Here is a 22,871-nt window from a genome sequence, read left to right as displayed (position 1 = left end):
TAATGCATTGTGGAAATGATTATTTAATGACAAATTAAATGAGACGGAGTGTATGTATTCATTAACTATTTGAACACTGCAGATGTGTAGAAGAGAAGATAACTACAGACAGCTATAGTAGTTCACTGAACACAGCAGACCAATAAATATATGTTACATATATGTATATGTAATATATACACACACACACACACACACAGTAACAATTAAGCTAGTAAAAGCAAGTTTGTCATACTAGTTTCCTACTTTCCAACTTACCTCTAGGGCTGAAAAAAAAAAAGAAAATGTTTATTACATACCTCTTCTCCATTCTTGTCGGTGTTTCGACCAGACCAGAAGAGATGTGCACAGATGCTGACAGCACGGCACTGATCAGGCTTCTTAAGTAGTTTTGAAGCAGCCAGTGCACACTGTGTCCTTAAAGGTTCATGGTTCTCTTCGCTGAAACATTTCATCCGCTCAAATGTTCCAATTATCAGCGTGATTGCTGCCAGCTGGGCCTTAGAATCACTGATTTCATCCTCATAAAGAGAAAATGCCTGAGGGAAAATATATATATATACACATGTATATATTATAGGGGTGGGAATTTGAGTAATTTAGTGCTCGAGTATTCGAGTATTAAATTAAGTACTCAAACCTAATGCCAGACAATATTATTCTACATACGCACCACAAATATTACCATGTTAACACTGGAACCGCCGCTGTTATACTCATACCTAAAACCGCCACCGGCAGTCATTACGACGGTACATTTTAAATATCAATATTAAAATGAAAGACAAACTATCCGATACAACTCAAAAGTTTTATTCAAGCACATCATGTCAAACATCTGCACAGCCGAAACGCTGTATATTTAAATGAACAATTAAACATAAAAGGTTTTATTTTCTAACTTACCACATGTAAAGCACTACTTCAAAAAATGTAAAAAAATAAAAAAATAAACATTTTAGAAGAAACTAGTGTGTAATCAGGTATATGTACATACAAAACTGTAAAAACGAAAGTAGTTTTTAATTTAACACTAAAGTAACATGTGTTAGCTCTTGCGTGTGTCATTCGGTGCAGCACAGAATCTAGGTTGAGCTGCTGCAGCCTGCAGCTTTGCAGTTTTCTGATCGAAATGTTTCTGCTGAACTGCTGTGGCTAGCTTCAAAATGAAATCTCTCCTAATGATATTTTCCCTGGTGCATTCCTTGTACAAAATGAAGGAATTGATGGCTGCCAGATCCAATAGAGTAAAAATTACGGCTTTGTTGCTAGATGGACAGGCTTATAATGTCCTTATTTTCGTGATCCTGCCTTTCAAACTCCTTCAGGGTATTTATTTAGGAAAAGTCATAAAACGGACAACCACATAACTAATATAAATTTGAAAACCTCAACCTGTCAAAATGACTTCCGTGGCTAGTGTTAAGTTAGTATACGGGAATAAAATATTGTAACAACCCCTGTTCTTGAGGCTTAAAGCAAGAGACGGAGATGGGATTCAGGCACTAACAAAACTACTTTATTAAGGGGGCTCCCGAGTGGCGCATCCAGTAAAAGCACTCGGTAGAGTGCAGGATGCGCTCTATAGCCTGGACGTCGCCGGTTCGAGTCCAGGCTATTCCACAGCCGACCGTGGATGGGAGCTCCTAGGGGGCGGCGCTCAATTGGCCGAGCGTCGTCTGGGGGGAGGGAGGGTTAGGTCGGCCAGGGTGTCCTCGGCTCACCGCGCACCAGCGACCCCTGTAGTCTTGCCGGGCGCCTGCGGGCTTGCCTGTAAGCTGCCCAGAGCTGCGTTGTCCTCCGACGCTGTAGCTCTGAGGCGACTGCACGGTGAGTTCGCAGTGTGTAAAGAAGCAGGCGGCTGACGGCACACGTTTCGGAGGACAGCGTGTGTTCATCTTCGCCCCTCCCGAGTCAGCGCAGGGGTGGTACCGGTGAGCTGAGCCTAAAAATAATTGGGCATTTCAAATTGGGGAGAAAATAATTAAAAAAAAAAAAAAATGATTGGCAACGACTAAATTTTAAAAAAAAAAAACTACTTTATTAATTAAAACAGAGTCTGTGTTTGGGTCAGGACAACACCACAAGAACAATAAATCCTTCCTCCTGTCTATCCTAAAAACTCGCTCACTTTCTCGCTCTACTCTACACACACACACAGGCTCCGGCTCCATAAGTCCCATCACACACAGAGAAGAGGGCGGACCACTCCTCTTGTGGGGGGGGGGGGGGGGGGGGGGGGTGCAGAGCAAGGTCATCTAGATGACATGTTCCGCACCCAACAGCGGCTCAAACACACACAGCAACACTACCAAAACTAGTGGTATAGTCCCACCCCAGAATAATACAGATAACGTGAATGCACAGAACCAGATGAAACTTAAGTTAGCCAACCTGAACTGACTGGGTCGCTACAATATATTGAACTTACATTCACAAAGAGATATTATTTAAATTTTATCGAGTACTTGACTAATAAATTAGTGCTTGAGTAATTATAATTATTTCAAGTACTCTAAGCCACCCCTGATATATTAAATGAGAAATCGGGTCCCAGTGTTACATGCCTGTTATCCCAGGTCACCCAAGTCACCCATCTTTTACACCCCATAATTCACAAACTAAACAGGTTATGGAGGTTATTGTCAGACAGACAAAGGCATGTACAAGGATTGTGTGAAACCTTTGACTTTTGACCTCCAGCTCAAGGTCACAGAATACCATGCAGATTCTCTATATTTGACATTCTTACAAGAGGAGTAAAACCGATGAGCCAACTGATACAATTTTGTATAATTAAACAGCTAGATATGAACTTGTTTCTGATGGTGTTTGAATATATTAAATTATAATGAGGTCAAAATAGCCTCTGCTTTTGCGTCTCTCAAAGTACCATTGACGACAAACCAAAACCATTGATCCAAAAATCGGCGAAGGATTCTCATATCTTGGGCATGAGTTCATTGTGAAAACACTAGATGTTCGAGGGTCTATTTGCCATATTAACCAAAATATAAATCACTTTCTGTATATGGTTAATTACTGTAGATTTGAGATTTAGGAGGCTGTGTGGTCCAGTGGTTTAAGACAAGGGCTTGTAACCAGGAGGTCCCTGGTTCAAATCCCGGCTCAGCCACTGACTCACTGTGTGTGACTCTGAGCAAGTCTGACCTCCTTGTGCTCCATCTTTCAGGTGAGACATTGTAAGTGGCTCTGCAGTGGATGCACAGTTCACACACCCTAGTCTCTGTAAGTCACTTTGGATAAAGACGTCTGCTAAATAAACAAATAATAAAAATTATAATGATAAAATGCTGCATTATCGTTTGCAACCACTAAGGTAGACTACTAAATCATAGAATGTAGTGACTACACTGCGATAAATAAACCAAAGACAAAGATTTTGCAAGAAAAATCAAAAGGCCATCTGAAGATCTTTTGTAGCAAGTTACTTATTTTTAGATCTGTTCTCTGTACATCATTTTCAATATTCAGGATCAGTTTTCCATTTATATGCAAAAGCTATTATTTAACTGATATAAGGTCTGGCTCCCCCCCCACCCCCCCCCCCCCACCCACAGTGATTTTACAGGATTTTAATGTTATACATGTCATCAGGGGGCAGTGTGCTGACATCTTAAAACAACTCTTTACACTTCTATGACTTCTGGGACAGAAAGAAACCCTAAATATAGCAGCAATTCAAACATATCAGCACAAGATTGTGCAACTTCCTGCCTATTTGACTGTTGTCATTCAGTTACAGTTATCTGTAAAAATAGACCAAAATGTTTTGAAAATGGGAAGACTGGTTCAGGCAGGCTGCTACAGTATATATAACAATACAGTGTGCAAAAACAAAATGTTATTTTTATATATATTTAAAATGTTCCCTTTTCAGAAGAAAACAAACCATTAATCTTCAGCTCTCACACAGACTTACCTGCGACATGAACTCGTACGCCACCGTCTCGTGATTCTCAAAGCCAATCTCTCCGGCTGCCAGCGCCCCCTGCAGGAAGAGTCGGAGCGGCAGCTCAGCCAGCTCTGCTTTGATAAGAGCACTGATGGTCTGGTGGGCGAACGAGAAGATCTTCTGGCACTTCTTTTCCCACTTGTCATCCTAGGGGAGTTTCAAGAAATGTAGACACATACAACAACTTTCTACACAAGCATATATACATATGTGGAGATGGGGCAGGGGCTTTTTTTATTATGATGAATCCTTTTTAATTGAAGAGGCGAGTATAATGAAGATATACAGTGTGATGATAAAAAAAGGTGCACTCTTGAATTCTTGGTGGGAACCTGTGGCGGAGTGTCCCGTCCCTATATATATTTGTATTATGATTTGTATTATTGTTTGCGGCGCAGATAAAAACGCAGCGTATTTGTTATTGTTTTTATAGTTTAAAAACCTTGTGAAGATGTGTGACTGATCAGCTAGTGATTTATTTAGCTAGCTGACAGTCACGCATCGTTAAACTCATGCAGACGGTGACCATCTCCCGAGTTAATTCATTGATTAATTGTTGCTAAATCGGGAGATGGTCACTGTATATAAACCTGCAGCTCTCTACCCTCAGGGTGGGTGTGTCAGTAGTAAGCTTCAAGGAATATCTGTTTTTGTGTTTGTTCTTTAAGTCTTTAATTGGGTTATCACTCTGGCAAATTAGAGCCAGACTGATAATTTGTTATATATACTGGTCAGGATTTTAAAGAAAAATGAGGAATGTGCTTCTTGGAAATATTTACTTTCTTGAAATCTTTGATGATAAACATTAAGCTATTTTTTTTTTTTTTTTTTTTTTTTAAACCTCCATATACTCTGGTCGTGTTTCTCTTTAAAATCTTAAGACGTAAGAGCACGTCATCTGTGATTTCAGATTATTTTTATATACGGCGTACAGAACACCACAAACCCTTTTTTTAATCTCTGTTGCCAAATGGTAAAATATTCAGTTCTAAAAGAAAGTCAACCTACCACTTTTGAGTTCTCTTTGTACCGGAAAGCAAGCCGATAGGCTGCAAATATCAAAGGGGGTAGTGTGTATCGAATCCTCTGGTTCCCACCTGCCCCAAAGTGCTTCCTGGCTGTGTTAAGGATCTTTGGGGAAAAAATAAATAAATAAATAAAATAATTAATATACTAACCTTTCACATCATTCAAATTGAGGATGTATGCTCCATTTTTTATTTTATTTAAATGGTAAGAGAGTTTAATGATCTCCAAGAGTATTTGAACTAGTGGGATCAGAAAAAAATATGCAAGATTATGGATGAAGAGTGACACACTGGCAATTTCAGAATGAGATCATTCTAAAAAGTAATTGAACCAAATTGGAGCTTTAAATGGATAGGTGGACTGCCAAGTCCCTATGCCCCGAAATTTTGACAGCTATGAGTGATTCAGTCTGCATACCAAATATTGCTGGTCGGGGTCCTCAGAGTGAAGCAGGTGAATGAACCTGCCAACAAGACTCTGCTCCTCTGCAAAGTCTTCTGGATCAGGATCCTCCGCGGGCTGGTCTGGCTGGTCCTGGATCAGGGTCGACACTAAGCTCAAGATGGCATCCACCTGAGGTGTCAGGAAATACAGAAGTGCCATCAGCAACTGTGATACAGTTGCAAATGTTACAATAATACATACCATCAGCTGTTTATTAATTCCCAGTATCAGAGACATTAAACACAACTTGTTCAAGTGTAGCCTATCAAAATTAAAAAAATAAATAAATAACCAAAATTTTCAGCTGCACCTTGGGATTTTGAATAATCAGACCGCTTAATTAATGCATCTCTGACAAATTTGGGCTTTATAATTTTATTCCCAAAAAGGATTTTTTTCCTTTTTTTTTTTTTTTTTAAATTGCTTGAAGTTACAATTTTAAAATTCTCCATCCTCTGCTTAAAACCATGTTTGGAGCTGTGATTGCATATTTGTCTCCTGTCTTTTCTGGTCCCTCGATGCAGCAATTTAATGACCACAAAAAAACTGAAAAAGAAAGTAGAGAAACTGTCAGGCCCTGAGGACTGGTTGATTCTGTTTTAGTCAATGTGCAATGCAGTGCAACTTAAATCACCTCCCAAAAAGGATGGTGTGTGTGTTTGGGGGGGAGCTAAGACACTGATCCCAATATACCTCTTTAACTGGCACATTCCCTTACCCCTATACACAAGGACAAGACATGATTGAAGCCTATCCTGTACACATCTCAATATATAATACAGTGCTGCATGTTATTCTGGTTCATATAATGCCTCACCCTGACTAAGCTAATAGTGCACACCCTCTAAACCTAGCACTGCCTTACAGCGAGAGGTCTTTAGAAAGTAAAAGAAAAAGGCCATGCAAACAGCAACTGGCCTCGCTGGTGGGAAAACAACTAGGATGCAAAACTGAAAGCATCTGAAGGGCAGGTCCTGTCATCAAGCTGCCTTTCAGAGTTGAGTGTGGTCAGGGAATCATACAAGTGCATTAAGCACAGTCTGAATCAATACCATGCTAAGAGTGTAGACCAGCATTTTACCCTCTGAGCAACGTGCACTTAAACATTAAAATTCTGCCTGGAAAAGGTTTTCTGCAATGATACCAAACAAATACAGAAAGCAGATCAAGAAAAATGTTACAGAATTATGACCACCACCTTCATGGAAACACTTGTACAATAAAAAAAATAAAAAAGTACTTGATTTCAATTCTCTCTCATACTATAGCTGAACTCCTTGTTCTACACTTACAAATATACTCTCTTCATACAGCAACTTTGTTCTCGGGAACAAATTGCAGGTAGAAGGTATTGCAAGTAAAAGTTCTAATTGGGTGAATGAAAATTACATGAAAATGACCTTCAAAAGATTGGAGGTTGGACGACAGGTTTCAAAAAGTCTGCAGTCTCTTTGGGAGCAAAAACATAGAATTAAGCCTCAAGACCAACGTGACAGCTCTCTTCATGGGCATTACCAATTGCTCTGCAGAAATTCTCATCACACGCACCGCCGTGGCTTATTGTACATTTGCAGACAATCAGCTCACGGTCAGCCTGTCAAAACTTTTAAAATCGTAGCTACAAAAGAAGGCACTTCAGGCTGGCAGACTAATAAATTGGCACTGTACAGAAAAGCTAATGTCTAAACCTAATGGGATTAAATGAAATGTGACATCTGGTTTAAAAGGGTCTGTAAAAGGGCTTGGCAGACAGAATCTCCATGCTGAAGCTACAATGCAAAATGTGCATAATTACCACAGCTGGAAGTACAAAATGCAAGCTATTTCTATCATTGTACATTCATTACGTGTGATGAAAAGTAACAAAAAATCATACCTGCTCCTGTGCGATTATCTCCGTGTTGTAATCTAGAGTATTGCTCAGGATGTAGCAACTCATGCTCTTCCGAGATTCATAGTCAAAGTACTCAAACAGAGGATGGAAGTGTTTCAGTTTCAGAACCGTCACAATGTTGTTGTAGGTGTCGACGGGGATCTTTAGCAGTCTTGTCAGCTCTTTTGATACTGCACTGCTGGTTGCAATACTTAAAAAAAAAAAAAAAAAAAATTAATAATAATAATAATAATAATAATAATAATAATAGTAATAATAATGCCATGTCAGACTATGGGGAAGAGGTGGATGTAAGTTATTAAAAGTGTCAATAGGTTATTTTTAAAAAATAAATAAATCAAGTATACTTTTTCATCCATGTATTATTCATTATTATTTTTTGTACAGCACTGGTTTCATGTGTGAAATGTGCCCAGCTGCTGCAGAATACATCATCCAAGTATCATAGTTCTCTCCAGCTCAGTAAGTAATATTTCACCAAACTATACAATGAAATGTGATTGCAATCTCAACCAGGTTTTATTGCAGCTTTTGAAGCGTTTCTATTTATTTCAGCTGACCCAAACCTTTGGAAACCTACTTGAGGTCAAGTGAAGCTGCTTTGAAGAGCCTGCCACCCACACAGTAACATAGCAATTAGCATGATTATAAAGTGCAACCAAGACATGAAAGAGCTATTCAGATACTCTACCCTTTTTATTGCATTTGGTTTTAAAAGAGAGATGAGCGTTGTTGGGGGGGCGGGCAAAACAAAGAAGCTGTTTGAAGTGGGCTTAAAACAAACACTGATACAGGTAGTCCTCTCTCCTCTCCATTTTTTAAATAATTTCTTATTTTGGTCCTCTTTCCTACATTTTACATCACACACACACACACACACACACACACACACACACACACCGTGCAGACTCTACTTACTGTTCAAGGTTTAGCTTGTTAAAGATTTCCACAGTTGTCTCCAGAACTTTGTCAACATAGTCCACCCGGTCAGGATAGCACTTCATAGCCAGATTGATGAGGGACACTTGCAATGAAACCACATCCTCTGATGGCATGTCCTGTCTCGACTGGAAAGACGACAGTCCAGGACAACAATGTACCATCATTTAAAAAGACAGGTGTACAAGACGAATCCTTTAAAAATCAGAATAACAGACCGACAATGGAACTAAAATATGAAGTCGCTATCTACTTTGACACTAACAATTTTACCGTATATCTGAACATTTGTTCTAAACTTTAGAGAAGCCTTTGTCTATTAGAAATAACTCAATGCTTTAACAAAAGACACTTATGTAGGTTATGATCAATAAATATGATTTAAAAAAAAAAAAAAAAAGCTACCTGGATAACAGTAGCTACTTGTTGCGAGAAAATATCAAACAGTTTAATGTCAACTGGAATTCCCGGGCCATCCTCTCGGTGAGCAAACAATGCAAGCCTGCAATAAAAAAAAATGTAAATTAAAAAAATGAATACAATCAAGCAACTAAACAAAAGTAATATATTGCCCAATGTTCATATCCAATATGCGCTTATCTTTTTTATTTTATATATATATTAGAGCTCCATTAAAATATTTGATAGGTTAATTTATGGGCATAAGTTGATTAAATCGATAGATTAATCGGTGCACTTTTTAAAATAAAAGGTAACAGTCTTAAAGCGGGTAATACATAATGTGTTGGAGCGTTTCGTTGTTTACTTCCAAAGAATGTCGGTATCCGTCCGATGCAAACTTTTTTATATCTGTCACAGCAGCACTCTTACCAATTCTAAAATCGTATGCTATTTTATTCCTATTAACGCCCTTTCCAGCAGTGAAGAGAGACATCTCTCTTTTTAAAAAAAATAAAAAATAAAAAATTGTAAAACACACTTGCTGTAGCCTTTTGCATTGGCGCTGTCCACATGACTAATGTTGACAAAACTTTGATCAGGGCGGGTAAGCAGTCAGGGTGGATATGTGACATTTTATAACGTGAAAAAAAATATAAAAAAATTCTGCTCGATTAAATTGTGACAATTAATCTCAGATTAATTAATTAATTAATTAATTAATTAATTAATTAATTAATTGGCCCGATTAATCTGTTAATCGGAGCAGCCCTAATTATATATATATATATATATATATATATATATATATATATATATATATATATATATATATATATATATTAGCTCAAAGAGCCAGCTGCCCAACGTTTCGATATGTTGTACATATCTTTCTCAAGGGAGCCTGTGTTTGAATCCAAACATTGGAGGTATTTATAGGTTTTTGACGGCATGACAACTACTTGTTATTGTTTACATTCAAATTCATGATTTATTCTTACATGATGTAATGGTGTTCTATATATTGTGACATCATTTTTACTTCTATCTTTGAATCTGTATTAATTCTAATTAACACTACTTTATATAAACCTATATTTTTATTATATCATGCAATGCTGGCTCTGAGGATCAGTCTAGATTTGGCCTCCCCAGCGCATCAGCATGCACAACTATTGAATGAATTTTGTTTATTTATTTAAATATTATATATACATAATCATGTTCAGTCTATTTATCCATTTACTTTCTTTTATTCTTCTATATGTCGCATTGTCTAATTTGAGCTGTTCTAATACTACAAACTTTACATCATTTATGTCATGTCCCTGACTAGTGAAGTGCTGTACTATTGGTTCATTCATTTTTTTATTTCTAATTAATGAAAGGTGGTTCTGAATTCTTTTATATAAAGTAGTTCCAGTCTCTCCAACATATTTGATTTCATCACATTTTTCACAGGCTATTCCATAAACAACATTGCTATTTTTACAGTAGGTATTAGTTTTTAGTGGATATGTGGTGTTCTTATGTTTAATTATATTTTTACGTTTGTCTATGTATTTACACACTTTACATCTACTAGTGCATATGTTCGTAGAACCTATTTGGTCAATTATTCTTTTATGTTTACTGTGAACTAAAATATCACCTAAATTAGCTTCTCTTTTGAATGCTACAACTGGGGCCTTAAGAAATACTTTTTTTAATTTTTCTGAATTATGTAGAATCCGCAAGTGTTTCCAAACTATCTTAGAAATATTGGGCAAAAGTTTAGAGTAAGTCATTATTAATGGGACTCTTTTGACCTTTTTATCTCTATTTTTATAATCTAGTAGATCATCTCTTTTTAGTTTATCCACTTTTCTTAGCTCCGTCTCTATAATTCTTTCTTTGTATCCTCTTTTTTTAAGATTTGTTTTTAATACATTTCTTTGTTTTACATAGTCACTTTCTTTTGAGCATATTCTTCGTATTCTTATTCCTAGACCCTTTGGGATTGCCCTTTTAGTGTGTATCGGATGTGCAGAGGACATGTGTAAATACTGGTGCCTGTCAGTAGGTTTACAGAAGAGGTCAGTCTCAATTGAACCTTCTTCAAGTTTTACTATGGTATCTAAAAATTCTATTTCTTTCCTTGTCCATCGAAGGTCCACCTTAATATTACTGTGTATTTCATTTGCCATTTTATGAAACTGGAAAAGAGATTCATCTCCATGTGTCCAAACCCCAAAAATATCATCTACAAACCGAATGTATTCTAAAGGTTCTCTTTCTGATTTTCTAAGTAATTGTTCTTCCCATTTCCCCATGTATGTACTGGCAAAATGCATTCCTAATTTAGATCCTATTGCGGTACCATCGTTTTGTTTGTAATTTATATACAAGTCAAGCAGTCCTTGTGATATGAACCCAGTAAATTATTTTTTTAAACAATACTTAATTTCCTTACCAAGATGAATGCCTTGATTACAATGACATGGGCATAGAGGGTATAAATATCTCACGAACACAATGCCGACATGAAAAGCGGTTATTACGTAATGGGAAATGAAATCAGTCTGTATAAATTGCTTGTCACCTTTCAGTCCTCAACTGAATTCACAATGCACAGTGCCCCCCCCCCCATATTCCCTCTCTCACTGACCTGTCAATCAGAGCAATGATGATATTTTTGACATTCACATGCTGGTGCAGCTCAGCACACGATCTCAGGAAAGGATTGAGGGTCTGAAGATGAAACTCATCAGGAAAGACCTGGGGGGGGGGGGGGGGGGGGGATGTGTTGGGGGGGCATGAATATTGGACAAATTACGCCTACAGAATACAGAATAATGTAAAATACATTAAATAAATATGCTGCTTTTATTTGAAAATTGTGAGCATTTAGATTTCTCATGGGCAGGGGGGATACTCATCATCTTCTATAAATCTGAAATGATTTCAGAAATTCATCAAGGTTTGATTTTCTTAAGCTGCAATTACTACCTGCTTCATGCAATCAACAAATGAGTCACAATGTAACAATTACCTGAATAATACATTCCATGAGGTATTCTTGAGCGAGGGCATCTCTGCAATTTACCACTTGCTCCAAGATCCCAGACAGCACAATCTGAAATCAGCAACACACGTAAATGCATTCTACTCAACAAAAAATGCTTCAAGTTGTTAGCACATGTACAGTCCACGGTACTAACAGGCCCTTTGTCTAAATTTTACATTTAAACAGTGCTACATTTAGAAATACTAAAATAAACGTCATAAATGCTATGACAAACATGGTGATCCAGTGGTTAAAGAAAGGGGGTTGTTACCAGGAGTTTCCAAGTTCAATCACTTACCCACTGTGTGCGACCCTAAGCAAGTCACTTAACCTCTTTGTGCTAGGATGATATGTTAAACTGAAGTCCTACTCAAAGTGACTCTTTAGCAGCAGGTGTGACGGAGAGTTCACCCCTTGCCTCTGTATGTCGTTTTAATTAAAAGCATCTGCTAAATGACTTATTAATAATAACATCTTTTTCACTGTCTTTAAGACTTAATAAATTCATAGACTAGTTTCGACTAAGTTTACTTTAATCTAGCATTTTTAAGTGTTTCATAGTTACAAACGGTTGCTTGTAGAAATAGGAACTGACAGACAGTGTGTGTGGGGGTGTGGGGTTTGCAGGGTTAATCTAGTAGCTTCAGATTGAGAGCATCTCTCACGACTGTACCTGTTTGTATTTCTCCACATTAACTCCCTCTAACTGGCTCAGACGGACCAGGTTGGTCCCGACAAGAATCCTCAGCTCCTGACGCTCTCGCTCCCTCTTCTCCCGGTCTCTGCTGTGACCCTGATGCTGCATTCGAACCCACAGCTTGTTCATCTCTGCAAAGTTCAGGAGCACAAAGTCCATCGAGTCGTTGATGTCTCCAGTAGTCTCCTCTCTAAAAAGATTAGATGCAATTAAAACATATTTGTGTTATTCTTGTTACTCGTACTCTCCAACAACATGCTGCAGATGGTTTAATTAGAATGTTAATATGCTGCCAAGTCAGTCAGGAACAATGGGATGCTTATCTGTTTCTATAAAACCTTAGTGAAAGCAGCGCATCAAATCAGAAACAAACTAAATAAATAAAATACTTGTCGGGACACTTTTTACAGATATTGGGCCCTATTTTAAAGTGTCTTATGGTTATGTGTATTTCTGAACCCAGAACTAAAGTGGAATCAAGATTAGTGTACTTCACTATGCAGTGCTAAGAGCAAAAAGGGCCAAAAACAACTAAATGGCACTGGCACAAGCTGACATGGAATGCAGACAACTCTGGGCCAAGTGGATTAGAGGTGCAAGACTGTGCTATAGACTAGAAGCCAATGATCTGAAGCACACCAATCTACTGAGTGTGGGCACCAGCACACATAGGAAAGTAACAATGCATTCCACTGTGCACTGTACTACCATACTACTGCACAGAATGGGAATAATCACTGTTAAAATTGTATGGCTTTTTCCATGTCTGTACCTCTTTGAGCATGAACAGAGGAAATATTTCATACTGGGTAGGGGAAGCGAGGCTGGAATGAAGGGACAGTGGGTTCATGCACAAACCCCTTCATCATTGGATGCCTAGGTTTGAAAGTGGCTTAAGCCATTTTGTCCAGAGATGGGGTTGACTGTACCATCACCACCACCACCACACTGGAAATGCATTCTTACTCTGGCTGTTCCCCGTCGTCTGGCAGGATGTTTCTGGTGCACTGCAGAAGGTAGTTTCTGAGGAAAAGGCCTCGAAGCGGATGCTGCACTCCTCGGCACATTTCCACCAGGTCCTTCAGGATATCCTTGCGAGACTGTGGAAACGACTTGACGTACACCACACCCACAGTGATCAGCAAGTAACTGTAAACAGACAGAGAAGTGCAAAACACAATCAGTGCTGGGGTAGCCAGCCAAATAAAATTAAATAACGGTTGCATGAATTTGCATATGGCCACTAATAAAATAAATAAATGAACCCCATCATTAAATCAAGTTAACATACAGTGATACCTGTTTATTAAGGCCAGCCAAGGGACCAACAAAATGTGACCTTAATAGTGGTGTATCATGTACAATTGATTGGCTGGTAGGTCTCATTAAAGATGTCACTTAACAGAAGTTTGGTACATTTGGGACTGCAGATGGTGGCCTTCCTGAATATAGGGGTGATCTTAATATTGAGAGCAATGTCACACAGTTGCCAATAGGAATAAACCATCACTGGAAAAGAAAGTGGTCTTAATTATAAGGAGGGCTGAGTACGGTGAAAACTTGCTTTAAGGCCACTTCAGTGAAAAGTATTAAAAAATAAACTGCACATATGTGAAAGAGCATGCTAATTTTAGGTTAAGAGTCTTTCATTTTTCTATTTTTTATTTAGCACACGGTAATCTGTGGTTACATCACCTTTAAATGGCTTCCAAGCCTGTTACTCTCTACAGGTGTCTTAGCAGTAATGCTGAATATAACAATAAAGGCTTCACACATATTTTTAAGGCATGACGGTATAACACTGAAGTTTCTTTACAGCCCTGATTCATAGTATTTCATTAAAATAAACATCTGCTCCCGACACCTAATTATGTTGGACAAAATTCAGAACAGCAGGCATTGCACATGGTGCAGAAACGATCCTACATAGTTAATAATACTATAATAGGTTATTGAAAATGACAAAATGTTAAAATATTCTGCTGACAACAGCCAAGCATACTGCTGTATCTGTATATAAATACTTTCCAGCAGAAAGGTGGTCTCTAGTAGGGCACCTAAATAAATAAGCTGTTGTCATGGCAGCCAAACTGGTAGGTCCTCCAAGCACTGCAGACTCCCACCACACATGACAATTCTTGTGAGAATCTTATCTTACAGTGATTAGTAATTGGTAATTTTGGTAACAGTGATTAGTAATTAGTAATTTTATCTTAAAAGTAATTAGTAGACTGCAAGACACATTTTTACCACTGGGTAGTGAGAGGATCACATGATGAAGAAACACTTGGTACTTCAGCACTATGCTCTACTTAATCTATTGATGTTGCAGTGAAACCACATTCAATACAAGCTAACCGAAAATAAACACGTAAATAACCGCAAATTCCAACTGTAAACAAAAAAAAGAGATTACTTCACAATACCCAAGACTTTTTTGTGAAAGTCCTGTTGGCATTGCAGCCAGGCACAGTGCACTTTGCCCTTCCCAATTAGTGGTCTCAAGTGGACATTATTGCAAAACTAAACTAGCAATTAGTTTAGCCCATGTGAAAAATACCCTAGCTAGCAGATATTGCTAGAAAGAGTAAAAGGAATGTGGCAGAGCAGAGGCCCAGTCTCAAAACCTCCACTATATGGATATACTTAATACCATTATACTTCACCCATCATTGACCGAAGCACCACATCAACTGGCACAGGTGATCCTTTGGGTCAGGGTCAGGGTCAGGGTCACAGCAAACCTCAAGAATTCTACCCATTGCCAGCCTTATTTAGCAATTTTTGTTAAAAGAACTTACAGCCTTGGGATGATGTTTCCTGCATACTGAACTAGTTCGTAGAGATCTGCCACCTTCCTGCCTTTAGCAAACTCATCAGTCAAGTAGACCTCCAGGTAATGCAGTTCATCAGAAATGGCCATGTCTTCAGTCAAAGTTAAGCCAAAAAGTAACTTCATTTGAAAGCAAAAAAAGCAGCAGTGTATTCAGCCAACATGTACTGTTTATTTAGAACTTGTATTTCAAGTTGAACCTCACATAAATAAATTACTTTAAGTTTGAATCCTTAATCAATTAATTTTGCCAGCACTAGAATACTACAGGATGTGATTACACCGAGTCACCTCTGCAATTAAACTTAACGTGTGCATCTCTTCTTTAATGGTAAATGCACAAAATATTTCTGAATGGACAGGCAATGCGTTTACCAAAGTTCAGTCAGTTAAAGGAAAAAAACTCCATGAGAAGTCAATGGCCAAACTGTCTTTCTTAACTTCTTGGTCCCCTTATTTTGCTCATTTGTTTTTGTTGCAGTGCAAATCTAAACTGAGGCTGGGGGGGTGATAACAGCATTGCTGTCAAAAGGAAAGGATACAGAGTTCGTAATAACTCTTTGGTGACAGCATGGAAGTCCTCAGCTCTCCAAGCATGTTTGAGGCATGTTTCAGAGCATCCATAAGCTTGTTCTTGTCCTACAAACAAAAAACATCAACGTCAAAGCATGAACATACGTAACTTTGAAACACTCAATCTTAATATATGTACAGAATTAACAACTCTCCTCAGGCTTGATACTGTATTTTACAGCTGAAAGGTCAGAGATTAGTGTTTTAGAATACAATGCCATTTTTCGTCTTGCATCACTAATGATCAAACTTTAAATAAAATAAACATTACCCATAAATCCTCTAACAAAGCTATATGGCCAGACACAATGGGACAGAATTAATCAACACACAGATTGTCAGACACACAGCCGTACAAGACAAAAAGAATTACAATTAATTTGAACAGGTGCTTCAAAAGCATGTTTCTTTAGTAAATAAGATGGGGGGAGGGGGGGGGGGGGGGAATACATAAATGAAGGGTCTTGCTTTACTGGTAGTTACCAAAACATAACTTACATTTTTAACTTTTCACAAAAAAGTATTTTGTGCAAATCTTGCACTTGAGAAAACACTTTTCTTTCCTCTCAAAGTATGTGTCAATATACATTGTCGCTGAACCATTTGCTTTGGGAGCAATAGCGAGAAACAATTGGGCTTACCAGGCAGCGCTTCATCTGAAAGGACTGGACCTTCACGGCCTGAATCGCTTCATCCAGGAGCTTTTCCTGCTCATCCTGGGGAGACTGCTGAGTGGAAGGCTGAAAGACGACACACAGATCTTGTTAAAAACAAATGTCATTAAAAAGAAAAAGACTGCAGTGATGGGTCCATTCAATGTGCATCTAACTACTGCCATGCTTTAGATCATTTTAACATATTTAAATGTTTGTGTAATCCAAATAGTGCATGGGAATCTACTGTATGGGTGTCACATTTAAACATGTATATGATTCTGCGTAGTTCCCTAAACTTGGAGATATCAATCACGAAATCTACATTGAGTGTAATTCATTTGCTTTATTTTTACTTTACTTTTCATTGTGTGAGCTTGTCCCTAGACTGAGCCTATTTGTGAATCTGGCACAAATTTCAGTTAACTGCAGTGCAACATGAAAGCCCTGCTCCACTTATCACAGAATATTAAAAAAATCTGTTATTCCAATTAATTAAACTGCAATAGTATTTCCTAATATTTCCAGCAAAAGAACCAATGCCCAGAGTGATTCAAATACTCAGATCAAAAAAATGTGTCACAGTGAAACTTAAAGAACCAATTGTTCCAATTTTAAATTAGAAAAATAAGTTGATGTTGCATTTAAGCAGAAACAGTGAACACACAAACGTTGTTTTTTGATAATACTATGGAGCTAGTAGTATTTTCATCCGCAAGACAGCACATTTGCAGCGAAGAACATTACTAGCCCTTTAAATAAATTACTCATTCGACATACCTGACCTTTATTTGCATGCACACACAACATGGGCGTTTAAGCACGACGTTAACGTTAGTTCTGCATTTTGAACTACAGTCTCAATAAGTATAAAGTGCGTTTAAATAGTGGTTAAAACATACAGCATTACGTATCTATCAATCGAGTTATTCAATCCAGAGCTAAATGACGGGCAACGACGACCTCGACATATACATTCCAGTACTTGTGCTGTTATTTAAAAAAAAAAATTCTTGTTAAATGTAGTGTATTATGTGTTTATTTGCATGTAACATAGACAAGGCATTCACTACTTCTCTATGTTATAACTTGAGTTTAAATACGATTTGTATTGCTTATTTGGTAGTGTGCTATTTACTGGTTATCGACACGTCTGTCAACAATCCTTATTAACGTGTGCATTTTACGTTGTTGATAATAATAATAATAATAATAATATACGTTATTACAAGTAGAATTCTTTCCTAACATTGAAAATAGCAGGACAGCCACACTAGGCCTTTGCACCACCCATCTAGTCCAACGGTTCTTTTGATTTTTAAACATGTTTTATTAGTTGCAAATTGAAACCGCCATTTATAGACAGCAATGCTGATTGTCATCAGTGTTATTTTGTAGATGTGCAACTAATTCATCAATAATATTAAGACTTACCATGATATATCAGGAAACACAACCCCCGTCAATCTCTCCAAATCATGTGACTGCTGCCAGCTAACCCTGTGACGGTAACAACTAGGAACCCTCTCATTGGTTAAACCCAAACCCTGCCATTGGTTAAGTGTAATAAAGAAAAAAAACAACCAATCGACACATAACGGTAGTATACATTGATGGGGGAAAAAATACTGCTGCTGAATGCAGAACCAGAGGTGTTTCTTCTTAGTAGTGCAAATTCTACTGTCAATAAGAAACACCGAAATACTGCTGTCGGCTGCAAAAAGATAAATACTTATGTTTCATTTGTCTTAATTTTAAAGAAATGAAATGGCTAGTTATATAAAAATGTAGGCAGGCTTGTGTCAAAAACCTTAAAGGTGTAGTCCCTGAAGTTTTCAATTAAGTTTTTACTGATGTCTTATCACATTACAGTTGAACTTTCTGTTTTTTATAAATTTGCATAAACAATCTGCAGATTTAATGCATATGGCAACACGGCCCCACATACTTCAGGCTTTCTTTACTGGAGGAACGCTTTACTGAAAAACTGGTGGGCGGGGTCCTTTAATATGGACGGACATACATGGTTAAATTAATAACGATTACAATCCTATATAACCTGTTCAAATAATGACAAATACAAAACTTAGTTATTTTGCATGTTTATTAACTTTTACTTTCACGTCGAAACAAAACAAACAAACAAAAAAGTTATTTCTAGTTAAGTCTCCACCCCGGATGAGGCGGGTTATTGTCTCTCAATTTGAGGGTGCCTTTCACAGAGATCATTCTGCGCAGATTCTGTGCAGAGGGTGCGTTTACGAAGAGCATTCTGCGCAGATTTTGTGCAGAATCTGACCAATTTAGCCAATGATCTTGTAAGAATGATCTCTGTGAACGCACCCATTGGTTTACAGTTATTCAGAACACGTTTTTCAAGACAGCCAGCAAACATGGAGCAAGAAATGATCAGCAGATTGGCATCCAAATTGGGAATAACTGTTAAAATAATCACCTAACAAATAAAACTAGACAGGCTAAGTCTCGTGTGTATGTGTGTGTGTGTGTGTGTGTGTTTAAAGGTACTACCCGGTATGCATTATTTAGATTGATACTGAGCGTGTATACGCTGGTCACAAATCTTATTTTTCTCAGTGTAGGCAGTAATTAAAACTCTAAAGCGTGATCTCAGTAGCCTGGCAATAAATACAGTGTTTAAATGTTTTACTTTTTATTGACAGGGTGGTGCACAGTATAATCTGGCTGTTATCGCTACTTTACATAGGGATACACCCCTATGATAGATATGTAGATAAAACAGATTGACTTGAATTTACCCCAGTGGATACTAGTCTGTGTCATAGCAATGTAATGATTTAGAGCAAGATGGAAGGTTACCTTGTTGTACAATATGTACATAACACTGGCACACAAACCTATTTTTTGTATCCACATTTTTACATACTCTTTACAGCACTCTGTGATACAGTCGAATGTATTATTTTTAAATGTGTTTGTTAAAGTGTGTAATTATATTCACAGGTGAAATGCACAGGGCTGTCCGCACATACAACAGCAACCAGCAATGTGGTCATGTGTCTGGACCTGGCAGCAACATCAATGAAATACCCAGTAGACAAAGTAAGAATACATGCAGGGTGTTATGTTAAACCACACTGCTAACTTGATGTGGACATGTATAATGCATGTGTCAAAGGTGTGTCAAAGGTCTTATTTATTATTGCACTGTCCAGATGTTGATTGTATTGCATGCACTTCACAAATGATTTTAGGAATGTGTTATGATGGAGAGCTTTGTGTACTGAGATTTATTATCAGTATGTAATATGTTGAAGCCAGCGATCTGGTTATGTTGAAATTGGTATACAATGCATCTTATGTCATGTTTACCGATAAATAAAACAAACACTGTGTAACAATTTTTTTTTTTTTTGTTCCTGGGTAGTAAGTGTTATTTCCTAATTGCTTATGCCTCAAAAGTATAGAAAATGGCTATTATTCCCCACAAAATTTGCTTTTGTGACCAGGACAGTGATATTTTGAAATTTACCTATTTTCCAGAACATTCCAGATAGATTCAGTGCTGAGTAAACTTGGAGTAACTTCTAGAACTTTCTAGAACTTTCCAGTAATATAAATAGTAGTATAAATACAGGGGCCTTAAGCCCACCAGTTCAGTTTAGTTCCAGCTGCCTAAGTGGATACATATCTGCATTTTTCTGAGATGGCATCAAGAGGCTGCAAGCATCCGGCAGACGCATTTTGCTTTGTCTGCGGCCAATTTATCAAGACAAGAGCGAAAAAGTACTCCGTGGAAGCATCTGCTAAGATGTGTGAGGCCTACAAGGCATATTTCGGCATGCCTGTCGGGGATCAAGACAAACCCTGGGCATCTCATTTCACCTGCGAGCACTGCAAAAAAACTCTGGAAGGTAAGATGGACAATTGTTGCTCGGAATTTTATGTTATAAAATTTGTTAACATTTTTTAAATTGTAAAAGTTTTTAATTTTAAAATGTTTTACAATTTTCAATGTTATTGAAAAAATATATCATATATGAAAAATGTTGCGAGAATCTCTTACACATTGGTCATGGGTGAAATAAATGTATTTTTGTAGGATGGTACAGAGGGGAAAAGAGAGCCATGAAGTTCGCTATCCCAAGAATTTGGCGGGAACCCACTGACCACTCAAGCAACTGCTACTTCTGCATGGTGGACCCTTCCAAACGTCGGACTGGCAAGAATGCACCTGCTATCACGTATCCGGACCTTCCTTCATCCATCGCCCCGGTGCCACACTGCCATGAGCTCCCCGTACCCATTCCTCCGGAGAGAGAGCAGCCGTCTTTAGAAGAGAGCAGCAAGTCAGAGAGCGAGGAAGACGTTGTAGATCCAGATGACAATTTCAGAGGTGGAGCTGAGGAGAGAAACCCATACTACCCCAACCAAAAAGACCTCAACGACTTGATTAGAGATCTTGGTCTCACCAAGTCCAATGCCGAGCTTTTGACGTCTAGGCTCAAGCAGTGGAACTTGTTGGATGAAAGTGTGCAAGTCGCAGATCAGAGGAAGCGTCACCACTGCACATCAAATTGGGCCTTATGAAACAATTTGTCAGAGCTCTAGATAAGGAGTCGGCAGCCTTCAAGTACCTTCAAGACTTCTTCCCTAAGCTGTCTGAGGCAAAGGTCAAAGCCGGTGTCTTCATCGGACCACAGATAAAGAAGGTCCTGGAGTGCAATGAATCCCCCAAGAAGCTCACTAGTAAGGAGAAAGCGGCTTGGAACAGCAGTGGTTCGGGGCTTCCTGGGCAATCACAAGGCCGAAAACTATGTGGAGCTGGTTGAGACTCTGGTGAAGAACTACGGCACAATGGGCTGTAGGATGTCCCTCAAAGTCCATATCCTTGATGCTCATCTTGATAAATTCAATGAGAACATGGGAGCGTACTCGGAGGAGCAAGGCGAGCGCTTCCACCAGGATATACTGGACTTTGAACGCCGCTACCAAGGACAGTATAACGAGAACATGATGGGAGACTACATTTGGGGGCTGATTCGTGAAAGTGATTTACAGTATAATCGTAAATCTCGAAAAACTACTCACTTCTAAATCTTTTGTAGTCATTTTTGTATTACTTTAGTATAAATACATGTTAATTTGGATTCATATGTTGTTTTTTTCTGACTTTATGTGAACGAAAAGACACAAATTCGTCCGTTTTCTCATTGGAAATAGGTAAATTTCAAAATATCACTGTCCTGGTCACAAAAGCAAAGTTTGTGGGGAATAATAGCCATTTTCTATACTTTTGAGGCATAAGCAATTAGGAAATAACACTTACTACCCAGGAACAAAAATTGTGTTACATAGTGAAATCAAAGCAATGCATAATGTCAAATTTGTTTTTTTTTGTTTTAGTTTTTTTTTAGCTGACAGCTGCAAAATGTTGACGGTATTAAAAGGGATGGATGAAACGTTTTAAAGCAAGGAAAAATGTTCCTCTCAATTCAATGTAAAGTTTGTATTTCTGCATTGCATAGGAGTATGTGGTGAAGCTGTCTGGATTAAATAAGAATGTCTACCAGAGCCATTTGAAGCCCCTGGAGTGCATGCTGGGTCTGCAGACCCAAATGGGGATCCGAGACTTGGCTGTTCAGCATGGCTGCACAGAGGCAGTGAATACAGCAGTGAAAATACTGCCCAGGTGAGGAGCGAACGCCATAGCTAGTATACAAACTGAATCGGATTTCAGTGCATTTAGTGGAGGGTAAGGGCTTGTTTTTGGTTCTATTCTGACTTTCATACAGTCTCAATGTTCTGGTTTCTCAATGATCCAGAATGAAATATCCTATTAGTACGGTATATAATGATACTTGATCTTTGCTTTTGCAGATATGAATCCAGTCTACCTGAAGCACAGCAAAGTGGATTGGATTTATCGAAGCTGCTCTTTACCACTGCAGCATTGTTCACAGCATGCAAGTAAGTCATTCAGTCTACTCTTTAAAAGCAACTTCTATCAACAGTAACACCATTTATACATGGTGATAAAGTGACATCTGCAGCAAGGTTATGTCGTGAAGTTATGTGCAAAGGAATTGTGGATTCTAACAATGGAAATGCTAAACTTTTATTCACTAATACACTAAATGTTTTTCTCTAGGTGTATGAAAATTAAAGGTGATAAGACGAAATTGACAGCTACCTCTGGTGCTAAGAAGGGCACCTTTGATTGACTCTGCAGCCCAACTGGAGAAGTTTGGACAGCAAATTTGCAGTAAGTAATAATTGAGGACAAAACTGTTTCGGAAGGCACTAGTGGCCACGTTTAATTACTTAGTATTGGAGGTGATGTTCTTTATGCTCTGGATGTAGGTATTAAAACTCTTCAGCCCTTCTTCTTTAAGGGGTTCCTGTAAGG

The 22,871-nt window shown here is 38.1% G+C and overlaps 1 protein-coding gene and 1 pseudogene across 3 annotated transcripts in view; one reads left to right on the top strand and one right to left on the bottom strand.

The window, feature by feature from the left end:
• LOC117424615 (vacuolar protein sorting-associated protein 35) overlaps positions 1-22,871 on the bottom strand; it is a 198,878-nt gene that overhangs the window by 2,093 nt on the left and 173,914 nt on the right. The window contains exons 1-15 of one of the 3 annotated variants that reach the window (XM_058992719.1): positions 17,918-18,006; positions 16,472-16,570; positions 15,800-15,896; positions 15,226-15,349; positions 13,391-13,573; positions 12,401-12,614; positions 11,713-11,796; positions 11,329-11,438; positions 8,688-8,784; positions 8,262-8,410; positions 7,326-7,533; positions 5,423-5,578; positions 4,985-5,107; positions 3,944-4,123; positions 300-539 (exon numbers count right to left, since the gene is read on the bottom strand). In XM_058992719.1, the coding sequence (XP_058848702.1) occupies positions 300-539; positions 3,944-4,123; positions 4,985-5,107; positions 5,423-5,578; positions 7,326-7,533; positions 8,262-8,410; positions 8,688-8,784; positions 11,329-11,438; positions 11,713-11,796; positions 12,401-12,614; positions 13,391-13,573; positions 15,226-15,349; positions 15,800-15,896; positions 16,472-16,570; positions 17,918-17,920 (2,067 nt within the window). In that variant the 5' untranslated portion in view covers positions 17,921-18,006. Of the gene's footprint in view, positions 1-299; positions 540-3,943; positions 4,124-4,984; positions 5,108-5,422; positions 5,579-7,325; positions 7,534-8,261; positions 8,411-8,687; positions 8,785-11,328; positions 11,439-11,712; positions 11,797-12,400; positions 12,615-13,390; positions 13,574-15,225; positions 15,350-15,799; positions 15,897-16,471; positions 16,572-17,263; positions 17,324-17,917; positions 18,007-22,871 lie in introns of those variants that run through there. The other 2 variants (XM_058992718.1, XM_058992720.1) reach the window with 2 other exon arrangements.
• Positions 18,851-22,832, top strand: LOC117424483 (origin recognition complex subunit 6-like; annotated as a pseudogene).

Source organism: Acipenser ruthenus, chromosome 19 (assembly GCF_902713425.1).
Source record: "Acipenser ruthenus chromosome 19, fAciRut3.2 maternal haplotype, whole genome shotgun sequence".
Taxonomy (NCBI): domain Eukaryota; kingdom Metazoa; phylum Chordata; class Actinopteri; order Acipenseriformes; family Acipenseridae; genus Acipenser; species Acipenser ruthenus.
The sequence above is the reverse complement of the archived record's forward strand: the minus strand, read 5'-3'. Positions and strand labels throughout refer to the sequence as shown.